The sequence below is a fragment of the Scyliorhinus canicula genome, chromosome 16, assembly GCF_902713615.1.
Source record: "Scyliorhinus canicula chromosome 16, sScyCan1.1, whole genome shotgun sequence".
In the NCBI taxonomy this organism is placed as follows: Eukaryota; Metazoa; Chordata; class Chondrichthyes; order Carcharhiniformes; family Scyliorhinidae; genus Scyliorhinus; species Scyliorhinus canicula.
Window position 1 is genome coordinate 1,594,509 of NC_052161.1, and position 21,551 is coordinate 1,616,059.

The 21,551-nt window shown below is 52.8% G+C and overlaps 1 protein-coding gene across 1 annotated transcript in view; it reads right to left on the reverse strand.

Annotated features, from left to right (window-relative positions):
* The window catches only part of LOC119979315 (collagen alpha-1(XVII) chain-like), a 236,466-nt gene that overhangs the window by 194,018 nt on the left and 20,897 nt on the right, over window positions 1-21,551 (reverse strand). The window contains 1 exon segment of the mRNA XM_038821395.1: window positions 12,695-12,739. Coding sequence (XP_038677323.1) covers window positions 12,695-12,739 — 45 coding nt within the window.

Sequence of the window (21,551 nt, forward strand, 5' to 3'; positions counted from 1 at the left end):
AGCTCTGGGCACAGCGTACAGCTCTGGCACTGCACAGCTCTGGGCACAGCGTACAGCTCTGGGCACAGCGTACAGCTCTGGGCACAGCGTACAGCTCTGGGTGCTGCGTACAGCTCTGGGCACAGTGCACAGCTCTGGGCACAGCGTACAGCTCTGGGCACTGCACAGCTCTGGGCACAGCGTACAGCTCTGGGCACAGCGTACAGCTATGGTGCTGCGTACAACTCTGGGCTCTGTGTACAGTTCTGGGTGCGGTGTACAGTTCTGGGGTGCTGCATACAGCTCTGGGCGCTGTGTACAGCTCTGGGCGCTGTGTACAGTTCTGGGTGCTGCGTACAGCTCTGGGCGCTGCGTACAGCTCTGGGTGCTGCGTACAGCTCTGAGCGCTGCGTACAGCTCTGGGCGGCTGAGTACAGTTCTGGGCGCTGCGTACAGCTCTGGGCGCTGCATACAGTTCTGGGTGCTGTGTATAGTTCTGGGTGCTGTGTACAGTTCTCAGTGACGCAGTACGCTCTGGGTGCTGCGTACAGCTCTGGGTGCTGCGTACAGCTCTGGGCACAGTGCACAGCTCTGGGCACAGCGTACAGCTCTGGGCACTGCACAGCTCTGGGCACAGCGTACAGCTCTGGGCACAGCGTACAGCTCTGGGTGCTGCGTACAACTCTGGGCTCTGTGTACAGTTCTGGGTGCGGTGTACAGTTCTGGGTTGCTGCATACAGCTCTGGGCGCTGTGTACAGCTCTGGGCGCTGTGTACAGTTCTGGGTGCTGCGTACAGCTCTGGGCGCTGCGTACAGCTCTGGGTGCTGCGTACAGCTCTGGGTGCTGCGTACAGCTCTGGGTGCTGTGTACAGCTCTGAGCGCCTTGCGTACAGCTCTGGGCGCTGAGTACAGTTCTGGGCGCTGCGTACAGCTCTGGGCGCTGCATACAGTTCTGGGTGCTGTGTATAGTTCTGGGTGCTGTGTACAGTTCTCAGTGACGCAGTACAGCTCTGGGTGCTGCGTACAGTTCTGGGTGCTGTGTACAGCTCTGGGTGCTGCGTACAGCTCTGGGTGCTGTGTACAGCTCTGGGTGCTGTGTACAGTTCTGGGTGCTGTGTACAGCTCTGGGTGCTGCGTACAGCTCTGGGTGCTGTGTACAGCTCTGGGTGCTGTGTACAGCTCTGGGTGCTGTGTACAGCTCTGGGCGCTGCGTACAGTTCTGGGTGCTGTGTACAGCTCTGGGTGCTGTGTACAGCTCTGGGCGCTGCATACAGCTCTGGGTGCTGTGTACAGCTCTGGGTGCTGTGTACAGCTCTGGGTGCTGTGTACAGCTCTGGGTGCTGTGTACAGGAAGGATATATTGGTCCTCAGGCGGAATACAGGGTTGATTTAACAGAATGTTACCTATGAGGAGCGATTACATCAATTGGACTTGTATTCCCTGGAATATTGAAGATTCAAGGAATAATTTGTTTGACATGTTTAGAATTTGAAATGTTAGAAATGGATAGATTACTGAGGACCATTTCTATAGAATCATAGAATCCCTACAGTATAAAAGGAGGTCATTTGGCCCATCGAGTCTGCACTGATCCTTCAAATACGCATGGCACCCATATCCAGCCACCCCACCAAACCCGCACATCTTTGGACTGTGGGAGGAAACCGGAGCACCCGGAGGAAACCCACGCACACACGGGGAGAACGTGCAGACTCCGCACAGATAGTGACCCGAGGCTGGAATTGAAGCCGGGTCCCTGGCACTGTGAGGCAGCAGTGTTAACCCGGGTCCCTGGCTCTGTGAGACAGCAGTGTTAACCCGGGTCCCTGGCGCTGTGAGACAGCAGTGTTAACCCGGGTCCCTGGCACTGTGAGGCAGCAGTGTTAACCCGGGTCCCTGGCACTGTGAGACAGCAGTGCTAACCCGGGTCCCTGGCACTGTGAGGCAGCAGTGTTAACCCGGGTCCCTGGCGCTGTGAGACAGCAGTGCTAACCCGGGTCCCTGGCACTGTGAGACAGCAGTGCTAACCCGGGTCCCTGGCACTGTGAGACAGCAGTGTTAACCCGGGTCCCTGGCACTGTGAGACAGCAGTGCTAACCCGGTCCCTGGCACTGTGAGGCAGCAGTGTTAACCCGGGTCCCTGGCGCTGTGAGACAGCAGTGCTAACCCGGGTCCCTGGCACTGTGAGGCAGCAGTGTTAAACCCGGGTCCCTGGCGCTGTGAGACAGCAGTGTTAACCCGGGTCCCTGGTACTGTGAGGCAGCAGAGTTAACCCGGGTCCCTGGCACTGTGAGACAGCTGTGAGGCAGCAGAGTTAACCCGGGTCCCTGGCACTGTGAGGCAGCAGAGTTAACCCGGGTCCATGGCGCTGTGAGACAGCAGTGTTACCCCGGGTCCCTGGCGCTGTGTGGCAGCAGTGTTAACCCAGGTCCCTGGCACTGTGAGACAGCAGTGCTAACCCGGGTCCCTGGCATTGTGAGGCAGCAGTGTTAACCGGGTCCCTGGCACTGTGAGACAGCAGTGCTAACCCGGGTCCGTGGCACTGTGAGACACCAGTGTTAACCCGGGTCCCTGGCACTGTGAGGCAGCAGTGTTAACCCGGGTCCCTGGCACTGTGAGGCAGCAGCGTTAACCCGGGTCCCTGGCACTGTGAGGCAGCAGTGTTAACCCGGGTCCCTGGCACTGTGAGACAGCAGTGTTAACCCGGGTCCCTGGCACTGTGAGACACCAGTGTTAACCCGGGTCCCTGGCACTGTGAGGCAGCAGTGTTAACCCGGGTACCTGGCACTGTGAGACAGCAGTGTTAACCCGGGTCCCTGGCACTGTGAGACAGCAGTGTTAACCCGGGTCCCTGGCACTGTGAGACAGCAGTGTTAACCCGGGTCCCTGGCACTGTGAGACAGCAGTGTTAACCCGGGTCCCTGGCACTGTGAGGCAGCAGTGTTACCCCAGGTCCCTGGCACTGAGAGACAGCAGTGTTAACCCGGGTCCCTGGCACTGTGAGACAGCAGTGTTAACCCGGGTCCCTGGCACTTGAGCAGCAGTGTTAACCGGGTCCCTGGCACTGTGAGACAGCAGTGTTAACCGGGTCCCTGGCGCTGTGAGGCAGCAGTGTTAACCAGGCCCCTGGCACTGTGAGGCAGCAGTATAACCCGGGTCCTGGCACTGTGAGGCAGCAGTGTTAACCCGGGTCCTGGCACTGTGAGACAGCAGTGTTAACCCGGGGTCCCTGGCACTGTGGGACAGCAGTGTTAACCCGGGTCCCTGGCACTGTGAGACAGCAATGTTAACCTGGGTCCCTGGCACTGTGAGACAGCAGTGTTAACCTGGGTCCCTGGCACTGTGAGACAGCAGTGCTAACCCGGGTCCCTGGCACTGTGAGACAGCAGTGCTAACCCGGGTCCCTGGCATTGTGAGGCAGCAGTGTTAACCCGGGTCCCTGGCATTGTGAGACAGCAGTGTTAACCCGGGTCCCTGGTACTGTGAGACAGCAGTGTTAACCCAGGCCCCTGGCACTGTGAGACAGCAGTGTTAACCCGGGTCCCTGGCACTGTGAGGCAGCAGTGCTAACCCGGGTCCCTGGCACTGTGAGACAGCAGTGTTAACCTGGGTCCTTGGCACTGTGAGACAGCAGTGTTAACCCGGGTCCCTGGCACTGTGAGACAGCAGTGTTAACCCGGGTCCCTGGCACTGTGAGACAGCAGTGTTAACCCGGGTCCCTGGCACTGTGAGACAGCAGTGCTAACCCGGGTCCCTGGCACTGTGAGGCAGCAGTGTTAACCTGGGTCCCTGGCACTGTCAGACAGCAGTGTTAACCCGGGTCCCTGGCACTGTGAGGCAGCAGTGTTAACCCGGGTCCCTGGCACTGTGAGGCAGCAGTGTTAACCCGGGTCCCTGGCACTGTGAGGCAGCAGTGTTAACCCGGGTCCCTGGCACTGTAGGACAGCAGTGTTAACCCGGGTCCCTGGCACTGTGAGACAGCAGTGTTAACCCGGGTCCCTGGCACTGTGAGACAGCAGTGTTAACCTGGGTCCCTGGCACTGTGAGACAGCAGTGTTAACCCGGATCCCTGGCACTGTGAGACAGCAGTGTTAACCCGGGTCCCTGGCACTGTGAGACAGCAGTGTTAACCCGGGTCCCTGGCACTGTGAGGCAGCAGTGTTAACCCGGGTCCCTGGCACTGTGAGACAGCAGTGTTAACCCGGGTCCCTGGCATTGTGGGACAGCAGTGTTAACCCGGGTCCCTGGCACTGACAGGCAGCAGTGCTAACCTGTGATCCCGACAGTCTCAGATTGGACGCCTGTCTGTCCCAAAGAAATCCTTTCATCTCTCGGCAGCTGAGGAAATGTCTGACATTCCCATTTTCCAATGGTACCTGATTCTCCCATTATCCAGGATAAACCTTTCACCACACACACACTCACACTCAGACACACTCACACACTCACACTCAGACACACTCACACACACACACTCACACTCAGACACACTCACACACACACTCACACTCAGACACACTCAGACACACTCACACACACACTCACACTCAGACACACACACACACTCACACTCAGACACACTCACACACACACTCACACTCAGACACACTCACACACACACTCACACTCAGACACACTCACACAAACACACGCACACAAATAAATACACACACACTCAAACACATACACAAATAAATACACACTCACACACTCTGACATGCACACACACACACACACAAATAAATACACACACACACACACTCACAAATAAATACACACACACACTCAAACACACACACAAATAAATACACACTCACACTCTGACACACACACACTCACCCACACCCACAAATAAATACACTCACACACTCTCTGACACACACACACACACACACTCACACACACACACACACACACACTCACCCACACCCACAAATAAATACACACACACACTCTCTGACACATACACACACTCTCACACACACACTCACACACATACTCACACGCACTCACACACACTCACATACACACACACACAAATAATATACACACACACTCACACACACTCACACACAAATAAATACTCACACACACACTCACACACACTCACACACACACACACACACACACTCACACACAAATAAATACTCACACACACTCACACCCACACACTCATACTCACACACACACTCACACACAAATAAATACACTCACACACACACATTCACACTCACTCACACACAAATAAATACACACTCACACACTCTCTGACACACACTCACACACACACACACACACTCACACACACACACAAATAAATAGACACACACACTCACTCACACACACTCTCACACACACACTCACAGACACACACTCACACCCAAATAAATACACACACACACACAATCACTCACACTCACACACACTCATACTCACACACTCACACACACACACTCGCACACACTCACTCACTCACACACTCACACACTTACACACACACAGTCACACACAATTAAATACACACACACACGCACTCACACTCACACACACTCACACACTCACAAATAAATACACTCACACACTCTCTGACACACACACACATTCACACACACACACACACACACACTCACACGCTCACACACACGCACAAATAAATACACACACATACACTCACTCACACACACTCACTCAAGCTAGCGCTTTTCCAGGAGACACATCCGGAGTGAGACTCATCCAGAGTGGGGATTGCAACTTGGTAATTTGGTGCAGTGAGGTAATTCGGTGCAGAGTGTGAGGAGGTGCTTTTTAACCCTGGTAAGTGACTGGTAAGTAGTCTCTCTTTTTCTTTTCATTGTCTAATTTATTTATTTTTACTTTGAAATTTTAGTTGTTTAAGTTTACCTAGGGTTTAAGACATGGCAGGAGATCCCAGACCCGTGTCATGCTCCTCGTGTGCGATGTGGGAGCTCAGGGACACGTCCACTGTCCCTGGCTCCTTCACGTGCAAGAAGTGTGTTCAGTTGCAGCTCTTGTTAGACCGCTTGTCGGCTCTGGAGCTGCGGATGGACTCACTTTGGAGCATCCGCGATGCTGAGGAGGTCGTGGATAGCACGTTTAGCGAGTTGGTCACACCGCAGGTGAAAATTAATGAGGGAGATAGAAAATGGGTGACCAAAAGAAAGAGCAAGAGTAGGAAGGCAGTGCAGGTGTCCCCTGCGGTCATCTCCCTGCAAAACAGATATACCGCTTTGGATACTGTTGAGGGAGATGGCTCACCAGGGGAAGGCAGCAGCAGCCAGGTTCATGGCACAGTGGCTGGCTCTGCTGCACAGCAGGGCAGGAAGAAAAATGGCAGGGCTATAGTGATAGGGGACTCGATCGTAAGGGGAATAGACAGGCGGTTCTGTGGACGCAATCGAGACTCCAGGATGGTATGTTGCCTCCCTGGTGCAAGGGTCAAGGATGTCTCGGAGCGGCTGCAGGACATTCTGGGGGGGGAGGGTGAACAGCCAGCTGTCGTGGTGCACATAGGCACCAACGATATTGGTAAAAAACGGGATGAGGTCCTACAAGCGGAATTCAGGGAGTTAGGAGTTAAACTAAAAAGTAGGACCTCAAAGGTAGTAATCTCAGGATTGCTACCAGTGCCACGAGCTAGTCAGAGTAGGAATGTCAGGATAGATAGGATGAATGCATGGCTCGAGAGATGGTGCGAGAGGGAGGGATTCAAATTCCTGGGGCATTGGGACCTGTACTGGGGGAGGTGGGACCAGTACAAACCGGACGGTCTGCACCTGGGCAGGACTGGAACCGATGTCCTAGGGAGGGTGTTTTCTAGAGCTGTTGGGGAGGGTTTAAACTAATGTGGCAGCGGGATGGGAACCGATGCAGGAAGTTGGAAGGTAGTAAAACAGGGACAGAAGCAAAAGGAAGCAAGGGGAAAAGTGCAAGGCAGAGAAGACATAGTCAAAAATCCATAAGGGCGACAGTACAAGGTACAGTGACTGAGGGGAGCTCAGTGAATAGGCCCAGTAATAAAAAAAGGAATAAAACTGGAGACGTTAAGATTCAAAACAGAGGTAAAAAAACCAACATAAGTGTACTTTACCTGAATGCTCGTAGTATTCGGAATAAAGTAAATGAGTTGATGGCACAAATCATCGTGAATCACTATGATTTAGTGGCCATTACTGAAACATGGTTAAAGGATGGTCACGACTGGGAGTTAAATATCCGAGGGTATCAAACTATTCGGAAGGACAGAGTGGATGGTAAGGGAGGTGGTGTTGCTCTGTTATTTAAGGATGACATCCGGGCAATAGTTAGGGATGATATCGGTGCTATGGAGGATAAGGTTGAATCCATTTGGGTGGAAATCAGGAATAGTAAGGCGAAAAAGTCACTGATAGGAGTAGTCTATCGGCCACCAAATAGTAACGTTATGGTGGGGCAGGCAATAAACAAAGAAATAACTGATGCATGTAGAAATGGCACAGCAGTTATCATGGGGGATTTTAATCTACATGTCGATTGGTTTAACCAGGTCGATCAAGGCAACCGTGAGGAGGAGTTTATAGAATGTATCCGCGATAGTTTCCTAGAACAGTATGTAATGGAACCTACGAGGGAACAAGCGGTCCTAGATCTTGTCCTGTGTAATGAGACAGGATTGATTCATGATCTCATAGTTAGGGATGCTCTCGGAAAGAGCGATCACAATATGGTGGAATTTAAAATACAGATGGAGGGTGAGAAAGTAAAATCAAATACTAGTGTTTTGTGTTTAAACAAAGGAGAGTACAAGGGGATGAGAGAAGAACTAGCTAAGGTAGACTGGGAGCTAAGACTTTATGGTGGAACAGTTGAGGAACAGTGGAGAACCTTCCAAGCGATTTTTCACAGTGCTCAGCAAAGGTTTATACCAACAAAAAGGAAGGACGGAAGAAAGAGGGAAAATCGATCGTGGATATCTAAGGAAATAAGGGAGAGTATCAAATTGAAGGAAAAAGCATATAAAGTGGCAAAGATTCGTGGGAGACTAGAGGACTGGGAAATCTTTAGGGGGCAACAGAAAGCTACTAAAAAAGCTATAAAGAAGAGTAAGGTGGAGTATGAGAGTAAACTTGCTCAGAATATAAAAACAGACAGTAAAAGTTTTTACAAATATATAAAACAAAAAAGAGTGGCTAAGGTAAATATTGGTCCTTTAGAGGATGAGAAGGGAGTTTTAATAATGGGGGATGAGGAAATGGCTGAGGAACTGAACAGGTTTTTTGGGTCGGTCTTCACAGTGGAAGACACAAATAACATGCCAGCGGCTGATAGAAATGAGGCTATGACAGGTGAGGACCTTGAGAGGATTTTTATTACTAAGGAGGTGGTGATGGGCAAGCTGATGGGGCTAAAGGTAGACAAGTCTCCTGGCCCTGATGGAATGCATCCCAGAATGCTAAAAGAGATGGCTAGGGAAATTGCAGATGCACTAGTGATAATTTACCAGAATTCACTAGACTCTGGGGTGGTCCCGGTGGATTGGAAATTAGCAAACGTGACACCACTGTTTAAAAAAGGAGGTAGGCAGAAAGCAGGAAATTATAGGCCAGTGAGCTTAACTTCGGTAGTAGGGAAGATGCTGGAATCTATCATCAAGGAAGAAATTGCGAGGCATCTGGATAGAAATTGTCCCATTGGGCAGACGCAGCATGGGTTTGTAAAGGGCAGGTCATGCCTAACTAATTTAGTGGAAATTTTTGAGGACATTATCAGTGCAGTAGATAACGGGGAGCCGATGGATGTGGTATATCTGGATTTCCAGAAAGCCTTTGACAAGGTGCCACACAAAAGGTTGCTGCATAAGATAAAGATGCATGGCATTAAGGGTAAAGTAGTAGCATGGATAGAGGATTGGTTAATTAATAGAAAGCAAAGAGTTGGGATTAATGGGTGTTTCTCTGGTTGGCAATCAGTAGCTAGTGGTGTCCCTCAGGGATCCGTGTTGGGCCCACAATTGTTCACAATTTACATAGATGATTTGGAGTTGGGGACCAAGGGCAATGTGTCCAAGTTTGCAGATGACACTAAGATGAGTGGTAAAGCGAAAAGTGCAGAGGATACTGGAAGTCTGCAGAGGGATTTGGATAGGTTAAGTGAATGGGCTAGGGTCTGGGAGATGGAATACAATGTTGACAAATGTGAGGTTATCCATTTTGGTAGGAATAACAGCAAACGGGATTATTATTTAAACGATAAAATATTAAAGCATGCCGCTGTTCAGAGAGACTTGGGTGTGCTAGTGCATGAGTCACAGAAGGTTGGTTTACAAGTGCAACAGGTGATTAAGAAGGCAAATGGAATTTTGTCCTTCATTGCTAGAGGGATGGAGTTTAAGACTAGGGAGGTTATGTTGCAATTGTATAAAGTGTTAGTGAGGCCATACCTGGAGTATTGTGTTCAGTTTTGGTCTCCTTACCTGAGAAAGGACGTACTGGCGCTGGAGGGTGTGTAGAGGAGATTCACTAGGTTAATCCCAGAGCTGAAGGGGTTGGATTATGAGGAGAGGTTGAGTAGACTGGGACTGTACTCATTGGAATTTAGAAGGATGAGGGGGGATCTTATAGAAACATTTAAAATTATGAAGGGAATAGATAGGATAGATGTGGGCAGGTTGTTTCCACTGGCGGGTGACAGCAGAACTAGGGGGCATAGCCTCAAAATAAGGGGAAGTAGATTTAGGACTGAGTTTAGGAGGAACTTCTTCACCCAAAGGGTTGTGAATCTATGGAATTCCTTGCCCAGTGAAGCAGTTGAGGCTCCTTCATTACATGTTTTTAAGATAAAGATAGATAGTTTTTTGAAGAATAAAGGGATTAAGGGTTATGGTGTTCAGGCCGGAAAGTGGAGCTGAGTCCACAAAAGATCAGCCATGATCTAATTGAATGGCGGAGCAGGCTCGAGGGGCCAGATGGCCTACTCCTGCTCCTAGTTCTTATGTTCTTTATGTTCACACACACTCACACACACACACTCACACCCAAATAAATACACACACACATACACTCACATGCACTCACTCACACACACACATTCACACTCACCCACTCACACACACTCACAAATAAGTACACACACACACTCACACACAAATAAATACACACACACATTCACACACATACACACACACTCACACACACACACACTCACACACAAATAAATACACACTCACACACACACATTCACACACACACACACTCACACACACACACACACACTCACACACAAATAATTACACACACACACTCACACAGACACACTCACACACAAATAAATACTCACACACACAGTCACACCCACACACTCACACCCACACACACTCACACTCAAATAAATCACTCACACACACACACAAATAAATACACGCTCACACGCTCTCTGACACACACACACACAAATAAATACTTACAACACCAGGTTAAAGTCCAACAGGTTTGTTTCAAACACGAGCTTTCGGAGCACGGCTCCTTCTTCAGGTGAATGATTCACCTGAAGAAGGAGCCGTGCTCCGAAAGCTCGTGTTTGAAACAAACCTGTTGAACTTTAACCTGGTGTTGTAAGACTTCTTACTGTGCTCACCCCAGTCCAACGCCGGCATCTCCACATCATGACAAATAAATACACGCTCACACACACACACACAAATAAATACACACACACACACACGCACTCACACACAAATAAATACACTCACACACACACACTCACACACAAATAAATACACACACACACACACGCACTCACACACAAATAAATACACTCACACACACACACTCACACACAAATAAATACACACACACACACTCACACACAAATAAATACACACACACACTCTCACACACACTCATACACACCCACACTCACACACAAATAAATACTCACACACACTCACACCCACACACTCACACCCACACACACACACAAATAAATACACACTCACGCGCTCTCTGACACACACACACTCACACACACGCACTCACACACACGTACTCACACACACTCACACACACACATTCACACACTATTAAATACACTCGCACACACACTCACACACACACACACACTCACACACACACTCAAATAAATACACTCACACACTCTCTGACACACACACACATTCACACACACACTCACACACATTCACACTCACACCCACACTCACGCTCACACACACACACAGACACACAAATAAATACACACACATACATTCACTCACACACACTGACACACACACTCACACACTCACACCCAAATAAATACACACACACATATACTCATTCACACACACTCACACGCACTCACTCACACTCACACTCACACTCACACACACACCCACCCACACACCCACTCACACACACTAAGTCACACTCACTCACCCTCACACGCACACACACTCACACACACACTCACAAATGAATACACACTCACACACACTCACACACATACACTCACACACAAATAAATACACACTCACACACACATGCACACTCACACACACACACACACACACACAAATAAATACACACTCACACAGACACATTCGCACACACTCACACACACTCACACACACACTCACACACAAATAAATACACACACACACTCTCACACACACACACACTCACACACCCACTCACACCCTCACACGCACACACACTCATACACAAATAAATACACACTCACATGCTCTCTGACACACACACAGACTCACACACACTCACACACACACACTCACACACACACACTCACACACACACACTCACACACACACACAAATAAATACACACACACTCACACTCACTCACACACACACCCACACTCACACACACACACCCACACCCAAATAAATACACACACACACTCTCACACACTCACTCACACACGCTCACACTCACACACACTCACATACACACACATTCACACGCAATTAAATACACTCACACACATACACTCACACATGCTCACTCACACTCACTCACACTCACTCACACTCACTCACACTCACTCACACTCACTCACACTCACTCTCACACACTCACACTCACTCACACACTCACTCACACACACACAAATAAATACACACTCGCACACATACACACACACACACTCACACATACTCACACAAATAAATGCCCACTCTCTCACACACAAAAACACTCACACGCACACTCACACACTCACACACACACAAACACTCACAAACCCACACACACTCTGATACACTCACACACTCTGACACACTCACACACACTCTGACACACTCACTCACACACACACACACTCACACATACACTCACACACACTCACACACACACTCACACACAAGTAAATACACTCACACACACACATTCACTCACACACACGCACACACACACACACAAGTAAATACACTCACACACACTACACACTCTGACACACACACTCACACACACAAATAAATACACAGGTATGCACATACAAATAAATGCACACACTCTGACACACACACACGCACCTACAACCACCATGTGACCATAATTCTGACAGCCCTTCCCTCCCAAGCAGCAGCCAGCACCCCACTTCCCCAGGACAGACATTTGCTCCTGTCTCCCAGCGCTGCGGAGCAGGAGGGAAGAATTCCCTCACAGTAAATCCCACTGTCCTGAGCTCGGTGCGGAGTTACTCACGCGGTGGAAGTGAGGTCAGTTTTGAGGTTCTCATCTCTGTGGAAACTGCAACAGAAAAGTGAATGATTGGACAACAACAACTTGCATTTATATAGCATCCTTAAAGTTGCAACATATCCCAAGATGCTTCAAAACAGCCTTATTAACCCTGACCCGAGTGACAAAATAATAATCTTTCTTATTGTCACAAGTAGGCTTACATTAACACCACGCTCTCTCACTGCGCTCTCTCGCTGCGCTATCTCACTGCTCTCTCTCGCTGCGCTCTCTCACTGCGCTCTCTCACTGCTCTCTCTCACTGCGCTCTCTCACTGCTCTCTCTCACTGCGCTCTCTCACTGCTCTCTCTCACTGCTCTCTCTCACTGCGCTCTCTCACTGCTCTCTCTCACTGCGCTCTCTCACTGCTCTCTCTCACTGCTCTCTCTCACTGCGCTCTCTCACTGCTCTCTCTCACTGCGCTCTCTCACTGCTCTCTCACTGCTCTCTCTCACTGCGCTATCTCACTGCTCTCTCTCACTGCGCTATCTCACTGCTCTCTCTCACTGCGCTCTCTCACTGCGCTCTCTCACTGCGCTCTCTCACTGCTCTCTCTCACTGTGCTCTCTCACTGCGCTCTCTCACTGCTCTCTCACTGCTCTCTCTCACTGCGCTCTCTCACTGCTCTCTCACTGCTCTCTCACTGCGCTCTCTCACTGCGCTCTCTCGCTGCGCTCTCTCACTGCTCTCTCTCACTGCTCTCTCTCACTGCGCTCTCTCACGGCGCTCTCTCACTGCGCTCTCTCGCTGCGCCCTCTTGCTGCTCTCTCTCACTGCTCTCTCTCACTGCGCTCTCTCACTGCGCTCTCTCACTGCGCTCTCTCACTGCGCTCTCTCGCTGCGCTATCTCACTGCTCTCTCTCGCTGCGCTCTCTCACGGCGCTCTCTCACTGCTCTCTCTCACTGCGCTCTCTCACTGCTCTCTCTCACTGCGCTCTCTCACTGCTCTCTCTCACTGCTCTCTCTCACTGCGCTCTCTCACTGCTCTCTCTCACTGCGCTCTCTCACTGCTCTCTCTCACTGCTCTCTCTCACTGCGCTCTCTCACTGCTCTCTCTCACTGCGCTCTCTCACTGCTCTCTCACTGCTCTCTCTCACTGCGCTATCTCACTGCTCTCTCTCACTGCGCTATCTCACTGCTCTCTCTCACTGCGCTCTCTCACTGCGCTCTCTCACTGCGCTCTCTCACTGCTCTCTCTCACTGTGCTCTCTCACTGCGCTCTCTCACTGCTCTCTCACTGCTCTCTCTCACTGCGCTCTCTCACTGCTCTCTCACTGCTCTCTCACTGCGCTCTCTCACTGCGCTCTCTCGCTGCGCTCTCTCACTGCTCTCTCTCACTGCTCTCTCTCACTGCGCTCTCTCACGGCGCTCTCTCACTGCGCTCTCTCGCTGCACCCTCTTGCTGCTCTCTCTCACTGCTCTCTCTCACTGCGCTCTCTCACTGCGCTCTCTCACTGCGCTCTCTCACTGCTCGCTCACTGCTCTCTCTCACTGCGCTCTCTCACTGCTCTCTCTCACTGCGCTCTCTCGCTGCTCTCTCTCACTGCGCTCTCTCACTGCTCTCTCTCACTGCTCTCTCTCACTGCTCTCTCTCACTGCGCTCTCTCACTGCGCTCTCTCACTGCTCTCTCTCACTGCGCCCTCTTGCTGCTCTCTCTCACTGCGCTCACTCACTGCGCTCTCTCACTGCGCTCTCTCACTGCACTCTCTCACTGCTCTCTCACTGCTCTCTCACTGCTCTCTCTCACTGCGCTCTCTCACTGCTCTCTCTCACTGCGCTCTCTCACTGCTCTCTCTCACTGCTCTCTCTCACTGCTCTCTCTCACTGCTCTCTCTCACTGCGCTCTCTCACTGCTCTCTCTCACTGCGCTCTCTCACTGCTCTCTCTCACTGCGCTCTCTCACTGCGCTCTCTCACTGCGCTCTCTCACTGCTCTCTCTCACTGCTCTCTCTCACTGCTCTCTCTCACTGCTCTCTCTCACTGCGCTCTCTCACTGCTCTCTCTCACTGCGCTCTCTCACTGCTCTCTCTCACTGCGCTCTCTCACTGCGCTCTCTCACTGCTCTCTCACTGCTCTCTCTCACTGCGCTCTCTCACGGCGCTCTCTCACTGCGCTCTCTCACTGCTCTCTCACTGCTCTCTCACTGCTCTCTCACTGCTCTCTCACTGCTCTCTCTCACTGCGCTCTCTCACTGCGCTCTCTCACTGCGCTCTCTCGCTGCTCTCTCACTGCTCTCTCTCACTGCTCTCTCTCACTGCTCTCTCTCACTGCGCTCTCTCACTGCGCTCTCTCACTGCTCTCTCACTGCTCTCTCTCACTGCGCTCTCTCACGGCGCTCTCTCACTGCGCTCTCTCACTGCTCTCTCTCACTGCTCTCTCTCACTGCTCTCTCACTGCTCTCTCTCACTGCGCTCTCTCACTGCTCTCTCTCACTGCGCTCTCTCACTGCTCTCTCTCACTGCGCTCTCTCACTGCTCTCTCTCACTGCTCTCTCTCACTGCGCTCTCTCACTGCTCTCTCTCACTGCGCTCTCTCACTGCTCTCTCTCACTGCTCTCTCTCACTGCGCTCTCTCACTGCGCTCTCTCACTGCGCTCTCTCACTGCTCTCTCACTGCTCTCTCTCACGGCGCTCTCTCACGGCGCTCTCTCACTGCGCTCTCTCACTGCTCTCTCTCACTGCTCTCTCACTGCTCTCTCTCACTGCGCTCTCTCACTGCTCTCTCTCACTGCGCTCTCTCACTGCTCTCTCTCACTGCGCTCTCTCACTGCTCTCTCTCACTGCTCTCTCTCACTGCTCTCTCTCACTGCTCTCTCTCACTGCGCTCTCTCACTGCTCTCTCTCACTGCGCTCTCTCACTGCTCTCTCTCACTGCGCTCTCTCACTGCGCTCTCTCACTGCGCTCTCTCACTGCGCTCTCTCACTGCTCTCTCACTGCTCTCTCTCACTGCGCTCTCTCACGGCGCTCTCTCACTGCGCTCTCTCACTGCTCTCTCTCACTGCGCTCTCTCGCTGCGCTCTCTCGCTGCGCTCTCTCACTGCTCTCTCTCACTGCGCTCTCTCACTGCTCTCTCTCACCGCTCTCTCACTGCTCTCTCTCACTGCGCTCTCTCACTGCGCTCTCTCACTGCGCTCTCTCACTGCTCTCTCTCACTGCGCTCTCTCACTGCGCTCTCTCACTGCGCTCTCTCACTGCTCTCTCACTGCTCTCTCTCACTGCTCTCTCTCACTGCTCTCTCTCACTGCGCTCTCTCACGGCGCTCTCTCACTGCTCTCTCTCATTGCTCTCTCACTGCTCTCTCTCACTGCGCTCTCTCACTGCTCTCTCTCACTGCGCTCTCTCACTGCTCTCTCTCACTGCGCTCTCTCACTGCTCTCTCACTGCGCTCTCTCACTGCTCTCTCTCACTGCTCTCTCTCACTGCTCTCTCTCACTGCTCTCTCTCACTGCGCTCTCACACTGCGCTCTCACACTGAGCTCTCTCACTGCTCTCTGTCACTGCGCTCTCTCACTGCTCTCTCTCACTGCTCTCTCACTGCTCTCTCTCACTGCTCTCTCTCACTGTGCTCTCTCACTGCGCTCTCTCACTGCTCTCTCTCACTGCGCTCTCTCACTGCTCTCTCTCACTGCTCTCTCTCACTGCTCTCACACTGCGCTCTCTCACTGCTCTCTCTCACTGCTCTCTCTCACTATGCTCTCTCACTGTGCTCTCTCACTGCTCTCTCTCATTGCGCTCTCTCACTGCGCTCTCTCACTGCTCTCTCTCACTGCGCTCTCTCACTGCTCTCTCTCACTGCGCTGTCTCACTGCTCTCTCTCACTGCGCTCTCTCACTGCTCTCTCTCACTGCGCTCTCTCACTGCTCTCTCTCACTGCTCCCTCTCACTGCTCTCTCACTGCTCTCTCTCACTGAGCTCTCTCACTGCTCTCTCTCACTGCTCTCTCTCACTGCGCTCTCTCACTGCTCTCTCTCACTGCGCTGTCTCACTGCGCTCTCTCACTGCTCTCTCTCACTGCGCTCTCTCACTGCTCTCTCTCACTGCGCTCTCTCACTGCGCTCTCTCACTGCTCTCTCTCACTGCTCTCTCTCACTACGCTCTCTCACTGCGCTCTCTCACTGCGCTCTCTCACTGCGCTCTCTCACTGCTCTCTCTCACTGCTCTCTCTCACTGCTCTCACTCACTACGCTCTCTCACTGCGCTCTCTCACTGCGCTCTCTCACTGCGCTCTCTCACTGCGCTCTCTCACTGAGCTCTCTCACTGCTCTCTCTCACTGCTCTCTCACTGCTCTCTCTCACTGCGCTCTCTCACTGCGCTCTCTCACTGCGCTCTCTCACTGCTCTCTCTCACTGAGCTCTCACTGCTCTCTCTCACTGCGCTCTCTCACTGCGCTCTCTCACTGCGCTCTCTTACTGCTCTCTCACTGCTCTCTCTCACTGCTCTCTCTCACTGCGCTCTCTCACTTCTCTCTCTCACTGCTCTCTCTCACTGCTCTCTCACTGCTCTCTCTCACTGCTCTCTCTCACTGCGCTCTCTCACTGCGCTCTCTCACTGCTCTCTCTCACTGCTCTCTCTCACTGCGCTCTCTCACTGCTCTCTCTCACTGCGCTCTCTCACTGCGCTCTCTCACTGCGCTCTCTCACTGCTCTCTCTCACTGCTCTCTCTCACTGCTCTCTCTCACTGCACTCTCTCACTGCTCTCTCTCACTGCGCTCTCTCACTGCGCTCTCTCACTGCTCTCTCTCACTGCGCTCTCACTGCTCTCTCTCACTGCGCTCTCTCACTGCGCTCTCTCACTGCGCTCTCTTACTGCTCTCTCACTGCTCTCTCTCACTGCTCTCTCTCACTGCGCTCTCTCACTGCTCTCTCTCACTGCTCTCTCTCACTGCTCTCTCACTGCTCTCTCTCACTGCTCTCTCTCACTGCGCTCTCTCACTGCGCTCTCTCACTGCTCTCTCTCACTGCGCTCTCTCACTGCTCTCTCTCACTGCGCTCTCTCACTGCGCTCTCTCACTGCTCTCTCTCACTGCTCTCTCTCACTGCTCTCTCTCACTGCTCTCTCACTGCTCTCTCACTGCGCTCTCTCACTGCTCTCTCTCACTGCGCTCTCTCACTGCTCTCTCACTGCGCTCTCTCACTGCGCTCTCTCACTGCTCTCTCTCACTGCTCTCTCTCACTGCGCTCTCTCACTGCTCTCTCACTGCTCTCTCTCACTGCGCTCTCACTGCTCTCTCTCACTGCTCTCTCTCACTGCGCCCTCTCACTGCGCTCTCTCACTGCTCTCTCTCACTGCGCTCTCTCACTGCTCTCTCTCACTGCTCTCTCTCACTGCTCTCTCTCACTGCTCTCTCTCACTGCGCTCTCTCACTGCTCTCTCTCACTGCTCTCTCTCACTGCTCTCTCTCACTGCTCTCTCACTGCTCTCTCTCACTGCGCTCTCTCACTGCTCTCTCTCACTGCGCTCTCTCACTGCTCTCTCTCACTGCGCTCTCTCACTGCGCTCTCTCACTGCTCTCTCTCACTGCGCTCTCTCACTGCTCTCTCTCACTGCGCCCTCTCGCTGCGCTCCCTCACTGCGCTCTCTCACTGCTCTCTCTCACTGCTCTCTCTCACTGCTCTGTCTCACTGCACCCTCTCGCTGCGCTCCCTCACTGCGCTCTCTCACTGCTCTCTCTCACTGCTCTCTCTCACTGCTCTCTCTCACTGCTCTCTCTCACTGCTCTCTCTCACTGCTCTCTCTCACTGCGCTCTCTCACTGCTCTCTCTCACTGCGCTCTCTCACTGCTCTCTCTCACTGCGCTCTCTCACTGCTCTCTCTCACTGCTCTCTCTCTCACTGTGCCCTCTCACTGCGCTCTCTCACTGCTCTCTCTCACTGCGCTCTCTCACTGCTCTCTCTCACTGCGCTCTCTCACTGCTCTCTCTCACTGCTCTCTCACTGCTCTCTCTCACTGCGCTCTCTCACTGCTCTCTCTCACTGCGCTCTCTCACTGCTCTCTCTCACTGCGCTCTCTCACTGCGCTCTCTCACGGCGCTCTCTCACTGCTCTCTCTCACTGCACTCTCTCACTGCTCTCTCTCACTGCGCTCTCTCACTGCGCTCTCTCACTGCGCTCTCTCACTGCGCTCTCTCACTGCTCTCTCTCACTGCTCTCTCTCACTGCTCTCTCTCACTGCTCTCTCTCACTGCGCTCTCTCACTGCGCTCTCTCACTGCTCTCTCTCACTGCTCTCTCTCACTGCTCTCTCTCACTGCGCTCTCTCACTGCTCTCTCACTGCTCTCTCTCACTGCTCTCTCTCACTGCGCTCTCTCACTGCTCTCTCTCACTGCTCTCTCTCACTGCTCTCTCTCACTGCACTCTCTCACTGCTCTCTCTCACTGCTCTCTCTCACTGCTCTCTCTCACTGCGCTCTCTCACTGCTCTCTCTCACTGCGCCCTCTCACTGCGCTCCCTCACTGCTCTCTCTCACTGCGCTCTCTCACTGCTCTCTCTCACTGCGCTCTCTCACTGCTCTCTGTCACTGCGCTCTCTCACTGTTCTCTCTCACTGCGCTCTCTCACTGTTCTCGCTCACTGCTCTCTCTCACTGAGCTCTCTCACTGCTCTCTCTCACTGCTCTCTCTCACTGCTCTCTCTCACTGCGCTCTCTCACTGCGCTCTCTCACTGCGCTCCCTCACTGCTCTCTCTCACTGCTCTCTCTCACTGCGCTATCTCACTGCGCCCTCTCACTGCTCTCTCTCACTGCTCTCTCTCACTGCTCTCTCTCACTGCTCTCTCACTGCGCTCTCTCACTGCTCTCTCTCACTGCTCTCTCTCACTGCTCTCTCACTGCGCTCTCTCACTGCTCTCTCTCACTGCTCTCTCTCACTGCGCTCTCTCACTGCTCTCTCTCACTGCGCTCTCTCACTGCGCTCTCTCACTGCGTTCTCTCACTGCGCTCTCTCACTGCTCTCTCTCACTGCGCTCTCTCACTGCTCTCTCTCACTGCGCTCTCTCACTGCTCTCTCTCACTGCGCTCTCTCACTGCTCTCTCTCACTGCTCTCTCACTGCTCTCTCTCACTGCTCTCTCTCACTTCTCTCTCTCACTGCTCTCTCTCACTGCTCTCTCTCACTGCTCTCTCTCACTGCTCTCTCACTGCTCTCTCTCACTGCGCTCTCTCACTGCTCTCTCTCACTGCTCTCTCTCACTGCAATCTCTCACTGCGCTCTCTCACTGCAATCTCTCACTGCGCTCTCTCACTGCGCTATCTCACTGCGCTCTCTCACTGCGCTCCCTCACAGCTCTCTCTCACTGCTCTCTCTCACTGCGTTCTCTCACTGCGCTATCTCACTGCGCTCTCTCACTGCTCTCTCTCACTGCGGTCTCTCACTGCTCTCTCTCTCACTGCGCTCTCACTGCTCTCTCTCACTGCGCTCTCTCACTGCTCTCTCACTGCTCTCTCTCACTGCGCTATCTCACTGCGCTCTCTCACTGCGCTCTCTCACTGCTCTCTCACTGCTCTCTCTCACTGCGCTCTCTCACTGCTCTCTCACTGCTCTCTCTCACTGCGCTCTCTCACTGCGCTCTCTCACTGCTCTCTCTCACTGCTCTCTCTCACTGCGCTATCTCACTGCTCTCTCTCACTGCGCTCTCTCACTGCTCTCTCATTGCTCTCTCATTGCTCTCTCTCACTGTTCTCGCTCACTGCGCTCTCTCACTGCGCTCTCTCACTGCGCTCTCTCACTGCTCTCTCTCACTGCGCTCTCTCACTGCTCTCTCTCACTGCTCTCACTGCTCTCTCTCACTGCGCCCTCTCACTGCGCTCTCTCACTGCGCTCTCTCACTGCGCTCTCTCACTGCTCTCTCTCACTGCAATCTCTCACTGCGCTCTCTCACTGCGCTCTCTCACTGCGCTCTCTCACTGCGCTCTCTCACTGCGCTCTCTCACTGCGCTCTCTCACTGCGCTCTCTCACTGCGCTCTCTCACTGCGCTCTCTCACTGCTCTCTCTCACTGCTCTCTCTCACTGCGCTCTCTCACTGCGCTCTCTCACTGCGCTCTCTCACTGCGCTCTCTCACTGCGCTCTCTCACTGCTCTCTCACTGCTCTCTCTCACTGCGCTCTCTCACTGCTCTCTCTCACTGCGCTCTCTCACTGCTCTCTCTCACTGCGCTCTCTCACTGCGCTCTCTCACTGCTCTCTCTCACTGCGCTCTCTCACTGCTCTCTCTCACTGCGCCCTCTCGCTGCGCTCCCTCACTGCGCTCTCTCACTGCTCTCTCTCACTGCTCTCTGTCACTGCTCTGTCTCACTGCACCCTCTCGCTGCGCTCCCTCACTGCGTTTTCTCACTGCTCTCTCTCACTGCTCTCTCTCACTGCGCTCTCTCACTGCTCTCTCTCACTGCGCTCTCTCACTGCTCTCTCTCACTGCTCTCTCTCACTGCGCTCTCTCACTGCTCTCTCTCACTGCGCTCTCTCACTGCTCTCTCTCACTGCGCTCTCTCACTGCGCTCTCTCACGGCGCTCTCTCACTGCTCTCTCTCACTGCACTCTCTCACTGCTCTCTCTCACTGCGCTCTCTCACTGCGCTCTCTCACTGCGCTCTCTCACTGCGCTCTCTCACTGCTCTCTCTCACTGCTCTCTCTCACTGCTCTCTCTCACTGCGCTCTCTCACTGCGCTCTCTCACTGCTCTCTCTCACTGCTCTCTCTCACTGCTCTCTCTCACTGCACTCTCTCACTGCTCTCTCACTGCTCTCTCTCACTGCTCTCTCTCACTGCACTCTCTCACTGCTCTCTCTCACTGCTCTCTCTCACTGCTCTCTCTCACTGCACTCTCTCA